At 28.0% G+C, this 23,440-nt stretch overlaps 1 protein-coding gene across 1 annotated transcript; it reads left to right on the forward strand.

Annotated features, from left to right (window-relative positions):
* The first annotated feature begins 1,451 nt into the window (after window positions 1-1,451).
* LOC112791978 (laccase-4) lies at window positions 1,452-9,112 on the forward strand. The gene is made up of 7 exons (XM_025835049.2): window positions 1,452-1,676; window positions 3,323-3,474; window positions 4,300-4,544; window positions 5,437-5,565; window positions 6,197-6,493; window positions 7,164-7,784; window positions 8,720-9,112. The coding sequence occupies exons 1-7, from the start codon at window positions 1,569-1,571 to the stop codon at window positions 8,848-8,850; spliced, it is 1,683 nt and encodes a 560-aa protein (XP_025690834.1). The 5' UTR covers window positions 1,452-1,568; the 3' UTR covers window positions 8,851-9,112.
* The last annotated feature ends 14,328 nt before the right edge of the window (window positions 9,113-23,440 follow it).

Raw genomic sequence — 23,440 nt, forward strand, 5'->3', positions numbered from 1 at the left:
ATTGATATGAACTGGTAACCACTCTTAAAATCTTTAGCTTTCAGGAAGGAACTTGTTTGATGTAATTATTATATATATATGTGTGCCGTTGCCACAGATAAGTGCCAACTCTATTTATTATATCTCATTATCTCAACAGTTGTTGAAAACCATAGTTCACCAAACAAAAACTTATGTTGGGTTATTAACATCCTGATACTATTGTCGCATGTATGTGTCGCATACTATATTAGTGCATTAATGCACATGCACTTCTTCAACGGCAAAGCCATAACAATAATCAACTTGTTAACTACGTTTCTTTCTCTCACAATGTACAAATATTTATTTTGCTTTTTAATTTGTTTTAATGATAAGAGTTATTGTTTTAACTATTGACGCACGATCTGTATGCCGTGAATTAGTTCCATATCCCACTTGATTATTAGGTGTCAATTTTTTTTATATTTTATTTATTTTAAATTATAAATTTTAAATTTTAAATTCTAAATTATAAACTTAAATACTAAAATTGAGTAATGTCAGGTAACTAAAAATTAATTCTCAATATTTTCTCATTGTATATAAATTTTAAAATTAAGCCATTAAGATATTCAATATAATTATTATCAAATATATGGTTTGGTTGCAAATTACAATGAGTATAAACATAGGTAGCACTCTAAGAGTACACAATAAATAGTATCTCTATCTCTTTTCACTAAAAGCTAATAGGGCAAATTATTTTTTTAGGTTAAAAATTAATCCACCTTAAATCTAAATTTTATTCAAGAGTTTTTCGTTCGCGAATAAATAACTGCATAAATAAAGCGGAATGTAAACATCCAATATATGCTTAAGTGATCAAATTAAATGAATTAATAATTCAACCAACTTAAATTGGTTAATTTCTAAACAAATAATTAATAACGTTCTAATGGCAATGTTTTTTATAGCAATAAAAATACATATATAATGATGTAATATGTTAGAGAAACAAAAAAAAAAACAGAATTACCGCAATTAATAAAAATTAAATAAGACAAATCCTAATTTTTTTATTATCAAACATTTTTGTCGTTGAATATACATATACATTAATTATTTCACCAATATAATAATGGATAATATCGTATATTGGTGGCTTGAAGATCGTTGTACTTTACCATATATGAAGGTGGACCAAAGAAAAAGAAAATAGACACATATCATAACCCCAAAACACATACTAGCTTAGCTTCAAAAAGTGTCCTAGTTTGATGGATATAACTACTTTATGTGATACACAAGTAAAAAATATAACAGAACTTTTATGGTCCTCATCTTTTGGGTTTTGTTGTTTTGGATTAATTTATACTTTACAATTTATATACAACTTACCTCTTAAGTATTCCTTCAACCAACTAATTAAAAGGACATTGTAGCAATGTGTATCAATATGTGTACACCTTTATATAAGGTTGTCCTTCATGTTTAGTCTTGCATTGCATTATATTCTAGGGAAGAACATATCAAAATATACATAGCTACCAAAGAATTTGGAATCTAAAGTACTTGTAGATTATTATTACTCTCCAAAGGGGGTGGCTATGGTGACGGCGGCGGCGGTATTCGGAATTCGAACCATGCTACTTCTAGCGATATGCATGCTTCCACTATCATCAGTGGAAGCCATGGTTCGCCACTACAAGTTCAATGTAGGTAGCTGCATTGCATTTCAACTTATTTGAATAGATTTTAGTTTTGATTTAGAATAATGTGAAAAACAAATTATTACGAATTTATATTTCGAATAGATTAATCTTTGAAAAAAAAAATCAATAAAGTCTTTTAGGATAATAAATGCAGACAGGTTAGTTTGAATTAAAATCTCCTATCCTAATCATAGGGACTAATTTGAAGATATTGTGTTTACATTTTCTATCTTAAAAAAATTTGTTATTATTTTTTTTAAGGATTAATTTATCCGAAATATAAATCACCAGAAGTTTATTTGTCACTTTACTCAATCTTTCAATTATTATTATTACCACTTTAGTAATTAATCTAATAATATTTTTTCTTGTATGCATGCAAATATATATATACACACAGTATGGGTAAAAAGATTTGACCGCTGTCATTGTAACAAATACTTTTCTTGTTTATAAAAAATAACAAACTAATAAATCCTTTTATTACTCAACTTCCCATTATCATACTACTATACTAGTAATTATCCATGTCAATGTCTTAAGCATTTTGTTTTTTTCCTATGTCAATCATTGAATTATATATCTATCATTTTATATTATATTTTAAATATGAAAAATGATAAAGAATCTTAATTTATTCGCTTAATTTCTAAATAAAAAAGTTTTCAATTTTGTTATCTTTTATGTTTTCAAAAAATAATATATATTTAAATTTTTATCTATTTAAATATTAAAAGAAGAATTAAGAAAATAAATTAAGGCTTTAAATGCATATCCCTTGAGTCTTGACCCATCAATGATAGCCCCTGTTTCTAAATACATCAACAAAAAGTAGTGATATAACTTCTTTAGGGGCGGCAAGCTTCCTTTTGCTTAATCATAACTTCTTTTCTTAATTCAGTTGTTTTATAGCTTCAATAAAACACATAAAAGTAGAAAATAGGAAAGTACCTAGTTACTTAGATAGGAATATATAACATTTGATTCCATGGGGGTGAAAAATGATTCACTGTTATAATGTTTTATGTATATAATATTTTGGTTAATTAATCAAACATACAATTTGTTCAATTGGGCATGTTGCATATATATATATATATATATATATATATATATATATATATATATATATATATATATATATATATTGGGCCTTACCAAAAACATGTGTGCCTTGACGAAATTAAACAGCCAAGTGATGGTGAAATTGTTGAGCAAGGCAAGGAACTTAAAAAATTTGGTACATGCATGCTGCAGTTAGTTAATTAGTTATACATTTTTGTTATTATTTTTGAAGAAATAACTCCTCATATTCCTATATGATGGAAATTAATTAACACTAATAGTACGTGACCAGTAAATATTATTATTTTAGGTTAATATTTAATTAGCAATGATTTATACCAATATTTGCAGGTATTTGCATATAAAAAAAAATATTATTTAAATCTATATTTATTAAGATTTGTATACATGAATTAATACAATTTATACTCATATCTTTAAAAATTTACACGCATAAATTAATAATATTTATTTATTAAAAATAATTTAATATTTATATTGAATAAATAATAATCAAAATTACTAAAAACAGCTGGCTCCCTATCATTTTTGATTAATTAATTGGTTAATGAAATGTGTAATAGGTGGTTATGAAGAATGCTACAAAGTTGTGCTCAACAAAGCCTATTGTGACTGTAAACGGAAAGTTCCCAGGTCCCACCATATATGCTAGGGAAGATGACACTCTTCTTGTTAAGGTGGTCAACCATGTCAAATACAATCTTAGCATCCATTGGTAAGTACTAATTAGTGTTATAGTGTTTTTTTTATCATTCTAAATAATATCCTTCTTTTTTCTACTACTTTTTTATTCTAGTTTTTTTATTTAACAATGATTAGATAAGATTTTGATTTTGATAAAATATGTAATTGTTGATTTTGTATTTTTTGTGATTTTAATCTTAATTTTTTTTTCCGTTAATAAAATTTATTTTGTTAAGAAAAAGTACAGGGTGCTATTTCTTTTTTATTAATTTTTTTAAATAACTTTTTTTTTACTAATATTTTTTTATCCATACTTATTAAGATCTCATTTCAATTTCAGATTCATATTATTCATCTCTCTCATGGCTTTTAACAAAATCACCACTAACTTTGAATATTCTATTTCATTTTTGAATATTCTTTTTAGTAGAATTTTGGATATTTTTTATTATACAGTTGAATATTCATTTAAAAAAATAACTGTTAACTGACATTGATTTGATAAACAGTTAGTTTTTTAGTTGTATTCTTTTGTTAAATGTTGAAGGGACTTATTGATATAAAAATTTATGGCAATATTTAACATACTAGTTAGTATTTAAGGTAGTGTTTGGTAGAGAAATAGAGACAGAAAGACTGAGATTGAGAGATAGAAACTAAGAGATAGAGATTAAAATAGAGACAAAAATTTTAATATCAGTCTCTAAATCAATAAATATAATACTGAATTTCAATTTTTCAATTTCAGTATCTCAAAACAAATGATACCTAAAAAAACAAATTAATATTAGAAACAAAAATAAAAAAAGGACAAAATTAAAAGTAAAAAAAAAATTGATAAATGAAAATTGGACAGGCATGGGGTGAAACAACTGAGAACAGGTTGGGCTGATGGGCCAGCATACATCACTCAATGCCCAATTGAACCGGGCCAAGCCTATGTTTATAACTTCACACTCACAGGCCAGAGAGGCACACTATGGTGGCATGCACATATCCTATGGCTTAGGGCCACTGTTCATGGTGCCCTTGTTATCTTGCCCAAGCTTGGAGTTCCTTACCCATTTCCCAAACCTAATAGGGAACAAGTTATCATATTGAGTAAGTTTAATAACAGAGTAAGGTATATTTGTTGTCTTTAAAGTTTGTTAAAAATTTTAAAAATATTTTTAAATTTTATTTTATTTTAATTTTGTCTTAAAATTTTTTTATTTGTATCAAATATATTTTTAACAGATATTTTTTTAAAAATTTAAAATTAATTTAATAACAATTTTACAAGAACAACTTTTAATACAAGTGAATCAGATATAGTTGTTATATATTATTGCTGGATTAGTCCTAAATTTTCTAAAAATTTAGTTGTCAGGGATATATTTGATATAAATTAAAAATTTTAAGAACAAAATTAAAATAAAATAAAATTTAAAAATATTTTTAAATTTTTGACAAACTTCAAAAATAAAAAATATACTATCCTTTTGAATATTTTATAAGGTTTAATTAATATTTAGATTTTCTTATCTTTATAATTTGAAATATTGTATTCGAGTCTTTATATTATTATACAAAAGTTTTCAATCATATAATTTAAACATTTCTAATCAAATTCCTATACCATGTCAATTTTTTCTCAATATATGGTACTTTAATTATAGAGTTTTGATTAAAAAAATTTTAAATTTTAGGGATTAAATTAAAAATATATTAAATTATAACGATCTGATTAAAAATTATTATATAGTGTAAGTTTTTGTATTATAAATGTTTAAATTATAGCAACTTAATTAAAAATGGATTAAAACTATAAGGATTTATAAAGTAATTAAACTTTTAATTATTATATCTAAGTGTTACATTTTCTCTGGTTGTATGGTCAAGAATGAGAGAAAATAAAATCGAAATCAAAATTTTCCTTTGAACATATATAGGCTAGTCAAATAGAATAGAGAATGAGTTTTTATAGTTTACCGAAATACTTTATTTTGTTTAGGTGAATGGTGGAAATCAGATACAGAGGCTATCATAAATGAAGCTTTGAAATCAGGATTAGCACCAAATGTTTCTGATGCACATACAATCAATGGCCACGTAGGACCTATCCAAGGTTGTTCTTCAAAAGGTAATGAAAACCAAGTACCATGGCCTAGACCAAGTTAATGTCACTTAAAATAACTATAGCAGTATATAATAATTAAATTTAATTTTGATGCAAGATATAATATATATATATATATATATATATAATTAAATAATTATATAAAATATTTTACATTTTTATTGTGAATATATCAAAATTAAAATCATAAAAATTTGTGTATTAGAGTTATAACATACATATAATACACAAACACTGATACAGATGCAAGATACGACATAATATAGAACATACGAATTTTAAATTTTTATAAAAAACAAAGATATAACATATATATAAAATATAAATTAATTTTTTAATTATTTTTAATATTTTTATTTAATTATATAAAATATTTAAAATGTTTTTATTTTAATAATTAATAATATATATTATTTTTAAACTAATTTTAATAATATATATTAAGAATTAAACCGAATAATACTAATAGAATTTAGATTTGTCTAAACATTTAAAAAAAATATTTTCTATTAAGATATTATTAAATACAAAAAAAATATGCAGACAAATATCAATAAATATTATATTTAAAATGCCTGATATATGAATAGGATAACTCAGTAAAAATGTACGTGATTTATTTGCTGTGCAACAGGATTAACGGTGAAAGTGAAAGCAGGAGAGAGGTATTTGCTAAGAATCATAAATGGTGCGCTAAATGAAGAGCTCTTCTTCAAAGTAGCAGAGCACAAACTCACAGTGGTTGAGGTTGATGCCACATACATAAAACCATTTAACACAAACACTATTGTGATAGCACCCGGTCAGACCACAAACGTTCTTCTAAAAGCTAATCACAAGACCGGCAATTTCTTACTTGCAGCCTCTCCTTTTATGGACGCTCCGATCCCCGTTGATAATAGAACTGCCATTGCCACGTTACATTACCAAGGTCAATATACTAAACTTTTGATATTTTCTATCAAGTATATATTTACTCACATGCATGCACATACACATAAATTATGTATAATATAATATCTAAGTTTTAGTCAATAGTTGACAATTACACTAAATTTATAACATTTTATTAATTTCTCTCTACATGACTACATGTATACACTTTGAAGTTTGAATTATTATAATTTAACATTCATATTATGTAGAATTTATATACAAATTTATAAAAAATATATAACATGAATTATTATATCTTAACTTTTTCTTACGATTACGAAGATTAAATACATTTTACGTTAAATATTAATCCAAAATAGCTAGTTGTTGGTGCTCAATAGTCCTTCTTGTTCCTCAAAATCATAAATTAACAATTATAATTCTCACTTGAAATTCATCAATCCATCCAACTAAATCTATAATCATAATTACCCTAACAAAATTCCTGTCCTTTTTAAATTTTTAACATTATTATTATTCATACAAATAAGGTGGAAACTCAGGTGCAGTCGACTTCACGTGAAGTTAATAGCTGAGAGTCGTTAGATGAAAATTTAGTTAAATCAGTCAAATCATCTAACGGCTCTCAGCAGTCAACTTCACGTGAAATCGACTGCACCTAAGTTTTCACCTACAAATAATTATATCTCTGACAATTTGTACAGGTACCCTTGCCTCAACCGTCACAACACTGACTTCCTTACCTCCGACAAATGCCACGGCAGTTTCCACCGCTTTTACAGAATCTTTAAGAAGCTTAAACTCTAAAGAATATCCGGCGAGAGTCCCTTTAAAGATTGACCATAACCTGCTGTTCACCGTCGGCCTCGGTATCGCACCTTGCGCCACCTGCGTAAACGGAACCAGATTGGTAGCAGACATCAACAACGTGACTTTCGTGATGCCAAAGATTTCTCTTCTTCAAGCAAAGTTCTTCAACATCAAAGGAGTTTTCACAGATGATTTTCCAGCAAATCCTCCAGCACTATTCAACTTCACAGGGTCACAAGTAACGAATTTGAGAACCACAAAAGGGACAAGAGTTTATAGGGTTGGTTACAACTCTACGGTTCAGTTAGTGTTGCAAGATACTGGGATGATAACACCTGAGAATCATCCAATTCATCTCCATGGATTCAATTTCTTTGTGGTTGGAAAGGGGAAAGGGAATTTCAACCCTAATAAAGATACTAAGAAGTTTAATCTTGTGGATCCTGTGGAGAGAAACACGGTTGGTGTTCCCTCTGGAGGCTGGGTTGCCATAAGGTTCAGAGCTGATAATCCAGGTAAAAATATGAACTATTACAGTAATAAAGTGAAAATTCACGTGCAATTATTCAAATGTGAAATTAATAATTAAAAATAGTTAAATAAAAATTTAATAAATTTTATTAAATTTTTATTTAACTATTTTTAATTATCGGTTTTGCACAAAAAAAACTACATGTAAATACTATATTTTACCTTGAAAAAGTAAAGTACTAATAATTTTAACTATGAAAAATATAAATTAATTTGATACCATCAAGTTTTGAGTTTTCGGATAAAATTATACAAAGTGTATGTTTGAAAAAACTATCTAATAAATTATCTATTTTCGATAATTTTGTTAAATTATTCCATTTTTAATGAATGCAAAATTAGTTTACATTATTTTATGATCACTCTAGGTTTGATCACTTGATGGATATAAAATGTAATATTTTAAACTTTAGTTTTAGCCATTAGGTTGTTTCATTAAACACTAGTGTGACAAAATACATGGCTCTTTAGTATTTAATTTGTCACGTTAACATTTAACGTAATAAACAAATAGTAGGACTAAAATCAAATTTCGTAAATTTTCTAGGTTTAAAAAAAAAAGAAAAACAACAATCAAAATTTTACATATTTTATTACAAAAACAACAAAAATAATTTCAACCTACTTTTTTTATGTTAATTTAAATGAGTCTCATAAGTCTTACAAATTTGCTAATATATTAGAGTTGAATAGTGATATTTAAATTATATTATATGATTAGATGAATACATGAAAGATTTTATATCAAAATTAAATTGAAAAACAATAGAAAATATTGATATTTAAATGATATTATACGATTAAATAGTTGTATAAAAGATTTTATTCTATTAAAAAAATAAGAATATAATGATTTATTTGGATAACAACTACCTTTTTCTAAACAATACATGATTTTTTCTTTCTTTTTTCATTTTAGGTGTCTGGTTTATGCATTGCCATTTGGAAATACACACAACATGGGGACTGAAAATGGCATTTGTTGTGGATAATGGAAAAGGACCAAATGAATCTTTGTTACCACCTCCAAGTGATCTTCCCAAGTGTTGATGAGAATTCTACAATAGTGCCATTAACACTCTATCAAGAAAATTATATAGATAGAGATGCCAAAAACAAAGGAACCACCAAGGCTATTAGGCTAATATAACAAGGTTTTAATGGAGTGTTAAAAGGTGAAGATAGATGTGACTAAATAAGACTAGTTCAAATGTCTTCACTCTTTTCTTTTTCATTATATATATGTTGTATTGTTTTTTGTATTCTCATCTTTCTAGCTCTTTCTGAATAATATTTTTTGTTATATGCGCAATTACTCATTTAAAATTGAAAGGATTTTAATTTCGATAATGTTATAAAGAGAAGAAAAAATAACAAGTAATAATTAATTGATACTAAATAAAATAAATTCTTGTTAATTTTTTTTATCAAATATTTCCGTTTAATTTTGAACTCCTTGCCTTGCTTGTTGTCTTAGAAGTTCATTTAATTTATAATAAAAATTTAATTTTAATGCACTATTAGAATAACGTAACTTTATTTTACACATGTATTTAATCATGTAACGATACATCATAAAAAATAACTATTATTTTTATTGACTACATGGATGATTGTAAAAAAATAAATATAATTACACAATTATATAAAATATTTTACAGTATAATTACATCAAAGTTAAATTCTTATAATAATTAGGCAATTAGGTATCTACTTGCAAGTATAATTGAAAGCAATGCTTTAGAAGGAAATAGGAAGTTTTTTGAACAAGACAGAGATTACATATTAATTGAAAACATAATAAAGTGAAAATATGACGGATTATAATGGCGCTTAATGGTTGAAAATATATTGGCTATTAAAATTATAGAAAATTTTTAAATTAAGTTGCTATAGAATTGTTGAGTTGAATTTTATATGCTGACAATTTTATTATCTAATATCAACATCAACGCCAATAATCCTTTCTATACTTAAAAAAAAATTGACGAGTTTGATTTATGTTTTTATTTTTTGCTTTATTTTTTATTTTTTTATAAAAAATTAAAAATAAAAAATACTGAAAATAAAAATACAAATCAAATACATCTTTAATTAATTAACCCAATTCTTATCTGGCTATTATTTGATATGATAGTAATTAAGGACGACTAGAAGGAACTGAATTATTTAGGGTTTATTTGCAAGGAAGCAATTAGACTTTGGGGAATCATATTTTATTTTTCAACAATTTTCTTTCTTTTTTTTTTTTCCTTTAATTTGTTCCAAAGTAGTTCACATACATAATAAGATCCTTGTCTGGCTGGATTTGCACGCTCGCACATGATGAGTGATGAGTTGTAGGTTCACACAAAACTCAAAGACTTGTAACTCAAATGAGGATTCAAACTTGAAACCCCAAATCACATTGGCTGACTTTTTCCCAAAGCATCATTTACAAAAAAGAATCTTTCCATTTTAGGAAAAATTATTTGGCAGTAGCTGGTGTGCCAACACCAATTATATTCATCATAATTTTATTTTATTTTTAAATATTCAAAGTTTGTTTTCTTTCCCCCTTTTTCTTTTTTCTATTCAAGCGTCGTATGTGTTTTTATTTATTTGTTCTCATATGAAGATGGAGTCACTTTCTCTTTCAACACCTGCCCCATCCCCACAGTACCACCAAGGGCCACCATAATAATAATAATAATAATAATAATAATAATAATAATATTTTTATTAATATTTAGTTAATAATAATATACACTCATATTTACAGAAATTTTATATAAAAAAATACATAATTTATATTTATATTAATTAAAATTTATACACATAAATTAATATAATTTATATTTATATTTTTAGAATTTGTACACATAAATTAATAAAATTTATTTATTAAAGATAATTTAATATTTGTATTAATAAAATATAATAAAAAATACTAAAAATTATTGGTCTAAAGAGTTTTTCCAATAATAATAATAATAATAATAATAATAATAATAGATTGCTAAAACCAAAATAAAAATCATGCCACTTAATACTTACATTATTTTATATTTTTATATATATATATATAATTATATATGGTGTGTGGGCTATAATAATTCAAAGTACTTGTTTAGGAATGTCTTTATTTTATTAGTATACTTTATAATAATTAATTGTTTCTGGTAGTGATGGCTTGGCATTTTCTCTTAAATATATATTAATCATTGTTGTTTTGTTTTCATTCTTTCCATATTAGCATATAGCAGATATGACTCAATAATAAGTGTACTACTGGATTAAACTTTTAAAAATGCTTGAGGCGGTATTTTTAGTAACAAATAAAGAATTAGTTCACAGTGGTTTAAATTTAAGATAAATATAACAAAAGGTTAATCTCCAAAAATTCTTATAAGTTTTATATGTGCTTTTATACAAATATTCAACTATATGTTAATGTATTATACTGGTTAAAATTAAATATTTGATTCAATGATATATTATTTCAAAATATATAATATAAACACAAAATAAGAAACGAAGATATAAGGGAGAGAGTTGTAGTAACGTTAATTGTGAAAAAGATGGTAGAATTGCGTCTCAGGTGGTTTGGACATATGAGAAGAAGACTGCCAGAACAGCCAGTTAAAAAGGTGGATGAAATGAAAAATAGAGCAGAAGTGAAAGGTAGAAGAAGACCGAAGAAGACCATTTATGAAGTGGTCAAACGAGATCTACATGTAAATGGTCTTTTTATAGAAATAATACATGACAGAGCTCAATGGCGTCGTTTGATTCAGAAATGTTTGGTAACCAAATAAAATTAGCCAAAAACGACAATTAACAAATGCTAAATAAGGCAAATTCTTTTTTTTTGTCTTCCTAACATTACCACATTTGATTCATGTAGTCGACCTCACCTAGTGAGACAAGACTTCGTCGTTCTTGTTGTACAATATAAACATAAAAATTTAACTAAATAATAGTATAGAACTTTTTTATGTACAGCATAATCAAAATCATCATATATGAAATTAAACAAAATATTAAAAAATGTTTAATATAATATTCAGATGGGTTAGTTTATGTATTTAAATTTAAATCGTTTACACTTTGGAAGAATAAAATGAACAGACGAAAACAAAATGAGCGTGACAATCTATTTGGCACCAAAGAATATTTAATGATGTTATGTTGGGGTTTTGTGTTTGATCTTGGCAACACCATTATTTGTTCCATGCTGTTAACAACAAGCACTATTCAAATAAGGGAATATTAAAAATTTAAAGGACAAATAATTTTTTGTTCACTTTATTTTGTTCCCCCAAGAAGTTAATGCATGCACTCTGATCTACTGATGAGTACAAAACAATGAGAAAATGTTAAAAAAAATCATGGTCAAAAAATAAATAAAATAAATTAAAGAATACTCTTCTCAATATAAAATTAATTAGTAGTTAACTAATCTTGCATCTCTCTTAAGAACAGAAATCTAGAATATTAGCATGTAGATAACACGTGAGAATAATTACTCGTACAGAAGTACTTGACAATTACTAAGAAGCTTATGATAATTAATTAATCTTAAATTACTTAGTGTATTAGATTAAATAGACTCGTGCTCATTATAATGATTGTGGCGCTATCAGTTTAGTTAGTTGTTTAATTATTTTAGTTAGTTGTTTAATTATTTTAGTTAGTGCGTGTTGGTAGCAGTTTAATTCCCTAAACCCAAAAAAATAAAATAAAATAATTCCCTTATATAAAATTTCGTTCTTAGCCAGGTCATAATAATAAGAAATTACTATTGTTGGGTGAGCCATACTTAACGTAAGAACTCAAATAATCGGACAAAATGTAGAACAATACTTATAATAATTGCAATCAATTGATGATGCAAATATTCATAAATTTACCTATATTTTAACGAAATTTTGCAAAAAAAAATTTTTCATTAAATTTACCTATTTTAGAAACGATTCTATTATAATTCAAATATTTTTATTAACTAAATTCAATTAAGTTGGCTTAGACGTGTAAAAAATTATTCATACGATATATGTACACGTGAATCACATACTTTTTTTTTTGCTCTTTTTTATTTTTCACGCGTTTTCTTTTTATCGTCGTTCTTTTATTGTTATTGTTGTTGTGTTTTTATTTTATGTCTTTTTCTCCTCTTTCTTATGGTGTTATTGCAATATTATTTATTTATTTATTTATTTATTTTATATTTTTCTTATTTTGATTCCGGATGAAATAAGAATAATTATAAGAATGTAAAATAAAAAGAAGAAGATAAATAAAATGATGATGGTGATGAAGATTGAAGAAGAGGAAAAAGAAGAAGAATTTTAAATTATTCAGAATTTATTAAAAAATAGCACTAAAATTTTTTATTGTGACACAAGAAATTTTTTAATTTTAATACTAAATTTTTTAATCATCATACAAATTTTTTATTAAGAGGATAAAATAAGAATAGAAGATGAAAAAAATGATAAAAAAAAGAAATAATAATTTTAAATGATACAAAATTTATCGAAAAAATAATATCAAAATCTTTTAACCGTAACATAAAAAAATTCTTAATTTTAACATGAAATTTTTTAATCATAATACATGAAATCTCTTAATTATTAAAAGTTGTCAGAAACGAAAACGTTAAAATACTACTTATTAACAAAACCTTAATATTAAGGAAATAATAATTGAAAACTATCTTATTTAATAAGTTTAATTATTCTGTTAGTTTTTATAATTTTATTAAATTTTTAATTAAGTCCTTATACTTTTTTTCTTTTTAATTAAATTCTTACACCATTTTCACTTTTGTAATTAGGTCATTTTTATGTAACAAACATTAAAAAGATATTTTTTTTCAAAACACATGTGATCAAAGATCTAATTAAATTTTTAATTATGAATATCTTCAATTTAAAAAAAATCAATGAACTCTAATATTTTTTACATTTGAAAGGACCTAATAATAAAATAAAAATAATGTAGAAATCCAATTGAAAGAAAAAAATATAAAGATCTGATTATAAATTTAATAAAAGAGTAAAATATTCTTTTTGTCCTCAACGTTTGGGGTAAATCTTATTTGTGTCCCTAACGTTTAAATCGTCTTATTTGTATCCCTAATGTTTATAAAAGTGATTCAATGTTATCCTGCCGTCAATTACACATCATGGACGCTTTAGTTTGAGTTTTAAAAATCTCTTCTTGAAGTTAGAATACAAATGTCTAAAATAGAATCGATGATCCACTCCAAAAAATAGCTCATAAAAAGTTGAAACTAATTCCTACAACATTTACATAATTCACTTTTCTAGGGATATAATTGAATCTAAACACAAATAGTGGGTATAATATTAAAATCGAACACATCCAAGTGAGACCTAATTGAGAATGACTACATACAAGTGAGAATAATTAAAAATATAATCTGATTTGTTAGTATAATTGATAGTAGGATAACATTGAATCATTTTTATAAACGTTATGGATACAAATATGACGATTTAAACGTTAGGGACACAAATAGAACTTACCCTAAATATTGGGGACAAAAATGATACTTTACTCTTAATAAAATTATAGAGATCTACAGAATAATTAAATTTATTTAATATAATATCTATTATTTTTTATATAATATTTATAATTATACATTTATTACATTTAAAATTATTCAATTGTTTTAATAGTAATTAAATAATAAAATAAAAATCCTTTAAACTATTTTAAATTGATTTTTTATTGTCCTTCCAACCATTTTTTTAACAAAATCCATGTGAGTGTTTGACCTCTTTTCATCATTAATTAGTATGCTATATATATATATACATGTACATGTATTCGTTAATAAAAATTCTGCATCAAAAACTGACAAAGAACCTAAAAAAAAAGAAATGTGGTATATACAAGTGTAGTAGAAAGAGTAAATATGTATGTATCTATATTATTTTTCTTTTCTAGTTGTTATCGATATAATATTATTCACATGAAAATTACATTAATTTTAATTATTTATACAAAATTCATCAATGATCCAAATATATATATATTCATTGATTCTTCATTAAAGACTCAAGGTAGATACATAAACTAATTAGGTTGGTCAAAGAAGCTTGATGGTAGAGCAAGTTGCATGGAGAATTGATGAGTGATATAAAATAAAAAAATGAGAGAGAAGAAGCAATAATTGGAGAGAAGAAAAAAAAAGAAGAGAATTGGGAGATGGATGTGCAGTGGGTGAGCATAGTGGCACACTAATGAAGCCATTGAATAGGGACACATCCACATACTCACATTATTCGAGGAACAACCCCATTCCAAGAACCTACTTCTTATTATTAAAAAACTCATCTTGCATACATGTGACTTTTTCTTCTTTAAAAAAAACAAAATAACAAATAAAAACAACATCTTCATTAATAGTATGTTCAAGACATAATTAACATGTGTAAATTAGCTATTAGAGGTAACATAACTGCATTTTGTAATTAAAAAGGCTCATTTTAATTTTGAAGAGTGAATATTTTATCCGATTCGGACAATTATTTTGAAAGAACAACGAGTTTTTAAAAAAAATATTCAACCTGGCTTTTAATTTTTTTTTTTGGATTAATTAATTTCTGTGTCAAAAAAATAATATTAACTTTTTTTAATACAAGGACTAATCAGTCTTATAAAAATAAATATCAGAGATCAAATTAGATATTTTTTTTCCAAAAGTCTCGTTGTCTTTTGAAATAATTGTCAGAGATTATTTTAGATTTTTCTCAATTTTTGAATATATACACTTTTATTTAGATTTTGTGTTTTTAAGACAGTAATAGATTTCCGATGTCAGAATTTTATAATATGAAAAATGATTAAGAATCTTAATTTATTCTCCTAATTATTTTTTTTAATTTTTAAATATAAAAGTTTTAAATTTTTTATTTTTGTTGTTTTCAAAATAAATTAGGACTCCACGTTCTTATAATATATACTGATATTTTAAACAAGTACTCTAAATAGTTAATTGGTTTAAAATAATTATATGAAAATATATATTAAAAAATTTAAAAATATTCTTCGTACGTTAAAATTAGTCACTACAATTAGTTACTAATATATTTGATTATAAATATATACATGTGTAATTTAATTTATTTTCAATGTGTAATTATATTTTAACATATATTGTATATTGGTAACTGATTTTTGTGACTAATTATAGTATACACATAATATAATAATTAAAAAAATTAATTAAATGAATTGTGTTCACGGTTAAAATTTCATGATGAATGAAAAAATATTTTAAAATAAATATATAATTAACGACTATTAATTATAACAAATAAATAAAAAATGCTATTGACGAAAAAGACAATTCATGTCATTTTAAAATAAAAAATAGAAGATTATTTTAAAATATCAATTCGAAGGAAAATTGAAAAAAAAAAGTTTAAAACGAACCAAAGGAGTACTACCCAAACAGAAAATTAGTAAGGTTTTGTATTTATTGTTTTAAAGACTTGACTTATATTTTTGTTATCTATCTGCCGACAATGGACACTTTCTGCAATAAACCAAACTACGTAAAATCAAGTATTCATCTTTCAAAGGGTAAATAATAATGCCAACTAATAAAAGCAGATCACTACCCAGTATAGTATATAGACTCTCTATTTATTTAAGCATCTAAGATGGAAGTTATTAATTAATTAAAAAATATATTTTTTATTGTGTTTAGTAAACTTTTAATAATAAAAATAAAAATATTTTTTAAAAGATATAATTTATATTTTTTAAGAGATTTTTTTACTTTAAAAAAATATTTTAACATAATAGATAAATAAATAATATTTTTATATTTTTGTACTAAAATATAATTGTTAAATAAAAAAAATTATATAAGATATTTAAGCATAAAATTATTTTTATTTTTTTAAATATTTTTTAAAAAATTACTTAAAAATAGAAAGTCACCCAAAAAAGAAGCTTAATAAATATTCAACAAGTGTTTTTTTCACCTAAAGAAAGTTTTAATAAAAAGTAAATTAAATATAATTTTTTATGAATTGAATATATTGAAAAATAAACTTTTAATTTTATTATTTTAACCAATATTTTTTTGACACTGTTTAACAAAATCTTTAACACTTATTACTAATAACTCTGTTTAACCAATATTTTCACGGCGGTGCTCCTCCACGGTGAGTGGTTGCAACTTGGAAGCAATGAAATCAAAAAAAGAAGTAATGTACTATCAACTTACAAACTTATATTAAATAATTAAATTTCATAAATATAATCGTATATAGTATTACTATTATCTCATAACGATACGTATGAATAATTGTTACGTTTGTTTATGAAGCATATATACTAAGCTTTCGTTTGGTAAAATTTGTTGGAGAGGTGTTGGTAATTTTATAAAACACAAATATATTACTTTGTATGTTGGAAATAAAAGAACTATGCATTTGTATTTGTAATTTTAAAAAATTAGCGATACCTTTTAAAATATCTAAAGAGATATTTTTTAAAATTGGTTTGTGTTTTTTGAAATTAAAAAAAATATAAATTTATATATTAATTAATATTTAAATTTATTCTTAATCAAATTATTAATATCAAATTTTAAGTCACAATTAATTTTATTATTTATATCTACTATGATCATTTTAAATTTAAAAACTATTTTATTAAATATAAATTATTGTTGTCTGTGTTTATTAAAAATTACCTTTAATTTAGTTTAGCAAACATAGGTTACTACAATTTTTTTAACAAGACTGCTGCTCCAAACTATATAATTATTCTAAATTTTGCAAAATACACGTGTTCATACCGTAACTTAAAATATAAGTCAGGCTCAAATCAGAGAAAGCTCAGAAGACAGCTATCAGATAATCGACCTCTTCAGAAGTTGGACTGAATGTTATAAAGTGATTACTTTTTCTCTAAAAGAGTTATAACTAACACCTATTATTTCTTACCTACTTCTAAAAGAGAGATCTTAATAACCCCTACTTAAAGGGGATGGTTATCCACCACCAATAGTGGAGCCACTCCAACAGTAGTTATTGGTTCATCACCTATAAATACACTGATACCCCTTAGGTATACTTAAGATCCAAATACACTAACACCCCACCTCCTCACGAAGAACTTGGACGGCAGTACCTCGGCGCGAGATCAATCGGGCACAGCCTCACTCGGAGTCTGGACCTCATGTCCATGCCCCAAATACAACCCAGTTTTAGGTAACGCACGAAACATTGGTGCCGTTGCTGGGGACTTGGAAGTTAACACCCCATGGCAGATGATCACTTTGAAGACGGACGTACAACATCCGAATCAAAACCAGAGCACCAAAATATAGGCAACGATGACCAAGCCATCGTGATACCCCCTCAGAGAACTGAAGAACCACATGGTGAAGGCACCTCGGAAAACCCTCCTCGTAAAAGAATTCATTCCGAGATTCACCACCCAGAGTAGGGACGGACCTAAGGGGACGAATGGAGGCCTCGGCTCCCTCCCCTAACTTTTTTAAAAAAAGATTAATAGTAATAAGTTATTAAGTATGATTTATTTTTTTTAATTTATTTAGTATTTAGTCTAATATAACTAAAAGTCCAGTTTAATCTAAATATTAATGATTTTTAATATCTCAAAAGTAAGTAACAATGTTGAAAAATCTGAAAAGATATTATTAGTAATATTTTTAATTAAATAAAAATTTTCAAATCCCATAAAGTGGATTTTTTTCTTCTTGTAAGCGTCTTTCTTGATTCATTTGATATTAATTCTCTCTGTTTCAACTACTACAACTGAGAGATCTTTTTCAGCTATGAATATTGTGAAGAATAACTCAAAAATAAAATGAAAGATGAATTTCTTGCTAATTGTCTTTTAATTATATTAAAAAGAAAATTATTGAAAAGTTTAATACAGATTCTATTATCGATAAATTTTTTAATACGAATAATCGACCACTTCGTTAATAAAAAGTACATACATATTTTTTGTACTTTAAAATATATTCTCTATCTGTATATTTTTGTAATACATTTTACATTATATAATTTTTTGCATAATTTTTTAATATTATATATGTTATTGGCCCCCATGATAATATTTCTGGATCCGTCCCTGACCTAGAGGATGAAGATGAACCCCATTCTACCGAACTTATGGGACTACTGGACAGACACCACGACCGACTCGAACAACTCCTACAAGGGATAGAGTGACAAAGAGAGGTAGAGAGAAACCTGAGGAAAGAAATTAAACGACGAAGAGAGCTGGAAGAAAAGCTCTGAAAGCTGGAATCGACCTTCGAAGTAGGAACCGACGCGCAGTTTAGGAAGACACCCCACTTGGAGAAGAAGATCCTTTCATCGAAGACATCATATGAGCAAAGGTTTCTAGAAACTTTAAAAGTCCCGACACGAGCATTTATGATGGAATGATCGATCCGATGCACCATTTGAGCAATTTCAAGAGTGGATGTATTTGGCTGACGCCTCAGATGCGACCCTTTACAAGGCCTTCCCAACAACCCTTTCTAAGTCGGCCATGAAGTGGTTCGATATCCTGCCGCCTAGGTCAGTCACTAGCTTCAACGACCTTGCAAGAAAATTTTTCACCCGATATTCAATTTAAGAGGACAAGGTCAACCATGCACTTAATCTGCTAGGAATCAAACAAGAGATTGGAGAATCCCTCAGAGATTACATGGAGATATTCAACAAGGCATGCCTGAAGATCCAAAACTTTCCCATAAAAGCAACAATAATGGGGTTAGTCAATGGTCTCCGAGAGGGGTCTTTCTCCCAGTCTATCTCAAAGTGGCATCCGACTTCTTTAAATGAAGTACAAGAGCGAGCCGAAAAGTACATCAATATGGAGGAGAATGTCAGGCTACGAGAACCTAATTTCCGATAAACACATCCTTATCAAGCTCAAGAAAAGGAGAAAGAACCCAAGAAGAAGGAAGAATACAACCCGGAAAAACCGAGTAGGTACCACAATTACACCCCACTACTAGTTTCCTTGTGGATGTTTATAGAAAAATTTGTCATACCGAAAAGCTTTCCCCTTCTCATCCAATTAAAAATAAGAGGAGTAGAAGTCGTACTAAATATTGTGAGTACCATAAGTTATACGGACATTCTACAAATGACTGTTACGACCTAAAAACTGTGATAGAGAAACTGGCCAGGAAGGTTGGTTGGATAAATATCTCATAGAAAGGTCAGACGGTCAGAGAAAGAGGAAAAGGGACGAGGAAGACACTGGACAAAGAGATCGGCCCACCTGAACTCCAAAAAGACATATCCACATGATAGTAGGTGGATTTGCTAGAGGCAGACTAATTAAGTTGTCCCGAAAGAGACACCTAAAGAAAGACTACCAAGTGAAAGAAGAAATCCTTAATTCTCCCACCATTTCTGTCACAAAAGAAGATGCGCAAGGTATACTACCCGGGCATGATGACCCCGTGGTAATTACTATGATACTTGCTAATGCAAATCGTCATAGGACCTTGGTAGATTAAAGAAGCTCAGCTGACATTCTATTCAAACCTGCTTTCAAAAAACTAGGATTGGAAAAAACAGAACTAAAGGCATATCCTGACACCCTCTTCGGGCTAGGGGATATGCCTATCAGGGTATTGGGCTTCATTTCCCCACACACTACCTTTGGTAAAGGGATGAGGTCCAAAACCCTGAGCATCGACTACGTTGTTGTTGATGTAGCTTCAGCCTACAACGTCCTGATAGGTCGGACATCCCTGAACCAACTGGGGGCTGTTGTCTCCACCCCTCACATCTGCATAAAATTTTTGACGCAATAAGAGATTGCTACTGTAAGAGGGGATAAAAAATTAGGAAGAAAATGCTACAATAAAAGTTTGAATCTACGTGGTAAAGGTAAAGAAGTCAATTCAATTGAACTCAGTAGAATCCGTGGCAGAGACGACCTGAGACCACAACTTGAAAGAAAGACAGAGGAAGTGCATATCGGGAATGAGGTTGGAAAAACCACTAACATAGGAGCGAACCTAGGGACAGATTTGAAGGAAGTCTAATTAAGCTCCTATGCAAAAATTTTGACCTCTTCGCCTGGAATTGATCCCGAACTCATAGCCCACAAGCTCGTTGTGTACCCCGAATCGCGACCTGTCCAGCAAAAAAGGCGTAAACTCGGGCCTAAACAAGCTCTAGTGGTTAAATAACAAGTTCAAGCATTGATAGAATCAAGGTTCATAAGGGAAGTAAAATACCCATCATGGTTGGTAAATGTTATGTTGGTGAAAAAGCAAAATGGAAAGTGGAGGATGTGCATCGACTACACCGACCTCGATAAAACTTGCCCAAAGGATCCATACCCTCTACTCAATATTGATGCTTTAGTAGATCCATCTTCAGGGTACCAATACTTATCTTTTATGTATGCATACTCGGGATATAATCAAATCTCGATGCTCAAGTCTGATCAGGAAAAGACATCGTTCATCACTCCAAGAGTGAATTACTGTTACATAGTCATACCATTTAGTTTAAAAAATGTAAGAGTTATATATCAGAGATTGATGAACAAAATGTTTGCACCTCACCTCAGAAAATTAATGGATGTATATGTAGATGACATGCTAGTAAAAACAAAGGAAGATGCAGATCTGCTATCCGATTTCTCACAAATGTTTAATACGATAAGGAAGCACGGGATGAGATTGAACCCAACAAAGTACACCTTTATGGTAGAATCGGAAAAATTTTTGGGGTTCATGCTCACACAAAGGGAAATTGAAGTCAATCCCGATAAGTGCAAAGCTATCTTAGATATGAGGAGTCCAACCTGCTTCAAAGAAGTCCAACAATTGAATGACCGACTTACAGTACTATCCAGATTTTTGGAACACTCAACTTTAATATCCTTGCCTCTTTTTTCATTAATCAAAAAAGGATGCCAATTCAAATGGACTACAGAATGTGAAGAAGCTTTTCAAGAGTTCAAAAACTGTTTAAGCCAACCGCCCATCCTTACTCAGACGAAGATAAGGGAGGAACTCGTATTATACTTAGTCGTTACTGAAAAAGCGATAGCTTCAACGCTGATATGGGAGAATGAAGATGAACAACACCCCATCTACTTTGCTAGCAAAGTGTTACAAGAACTAGAATTGAGGTACCAAAAAATTGAAAAGTTTGCAGATGCTTTAATTCTGGTTTTTAGAAGGCTCCGACTTTACTTTCACGCACACACCATAAAGGTCCGAACTAACTAACCCATGAAGTAGATCCTTCAGAAAATAGACATAACAGGCTAGATGGTACAATGGGCCATAGAATTGTTCGAATTCGACCTGAAGCACAAAACTCAGATAGCCATTAAGACCCAATATCTCACCGACTTTCTAGCAGAATACACTGGAGACAAGGGCAGAGTCCCCAAAACCTAGAGCCTATATGTAGACAGCTCCTCCAATAAAGTCGAAAGTGGCGCAAGCATTATCTTAGTCAATGAAAAAGGGACTCAAATAGAGCTCTCCTTAACATTTGAATTTTCCGCTTCTAACAACTAGGTCGAGTACGAAGTCATGATTGCAGGCTTAAAACTTGCTAAAGAAGTTGGAGCAACAAAGGTCGTAGTCTTAAGTGACTTTCAAATAGTAACTTCTCAAATCAATGGTATCAAGCGAAGGACCCCAATATGAAAAGGTACTTAGAAAAAACACTTGAACAACTCGGAAAATTTCATGACACTGAGGTCCGACATATAACTAGAGAGCTTTATAGTCGAGCTGACGCCCTTTCCAAACTAGCAAATACTAAGTCAGGGGAAATAATATAAGTTTGATTCAAGAGACTCTCCAAGAGCCATCAGTCAGCAAATTGGACAATAAGTCAGACATATTACCCATCTCCAATATGAACCTCGGATGGATGATTGCCCTTATCGAATACATGACATTCGACATCCTCCCCGAGGAACAAAAGGAGGCTAAAAGAATTCGAAGGGAAGCAAAAAACTATACTTTGGTACATAATGTTCTCTACAGAAGAGGATCAACACCCTTGCTAAAGTATATTCCAACTTGTAGAACTAAAAATTTTTGGAAGAGATGCATAATGGTATATGTAAGAATCATCTTGGAGCCCTATCACTGGCTAGGAAAGTAATCTGAGCCGAGTTCTTTTGACCAACCTTACAAAAAGATGCGCTGACTTTGTCAAAAAATATCCACCGTGTCAGATGCACGCTAACTTCCACGTCGCTCCCCCGAGGAACTCATCAGTATAACCTCCCTATGGCCTTTTGCAAAATGGGGGTTGGACCTAATTGAACCTTTCTCCCAAGCCCCCGGACAAGGCAAGTACCTCATCGTGGGAGTAGATTATTTCACCAAGTGGATCGATGTTGAACCACTAGCTACTATCATAGCCCAAAAAAGTCAGAAATTCATGTACATGAATATTATTACTCGATTTGGGATACCACATTCCATCACCACAGATAATGGTACTCAGTTTACCAACTCAACTTTCAGAAGCTTAGTGGCAAGTATGAAGATCAAACATCAATTCATGCCGGCGGAGCATTCCCAAGCCAATGGACAAGCAGAGGCAGCTAATAAAGTCATATTAGC

The sequence above is a fragment of the Arachis hypogaea genome, chromosome 1 (genome assembly GCF_003086295.3).
Source record: "Arachis hypogaea cultivar Tifrunner chromosome 1, arahy.Tifrunner.gnm2.J5K5, whole genome shotgun sequence".
NCBI classification, from domain to species: Eukaryota; Viridiplantae; Streptophyta; class Magnoliopsida; order Fabales; family Fabaceae; genus Arachis; species Arachis hypogaea.

Coding starts and splice junctions, on each gene's coding strand:
- LOC112791978 (XM_025835049.2), top strand. CDS start 1,569: ATGGTGACGGCGGCGGCGGTATTCGGAATTCGAACCATGCTACTTCTA. Junction 6,494..7,163: donor TGCCACGTTACATTACCAAG/GTCAATATACTA, acceptor CAATTTGTACAG/GTACCCTTGCCTCAACCGTC. Junction 7,785..8,719: donor GTTCAGAGCTGATAATCCAG/GTAAAAATATGA, acceptor TTTTCATTTTAG/GTGTCTGGTTTATGCATTGC.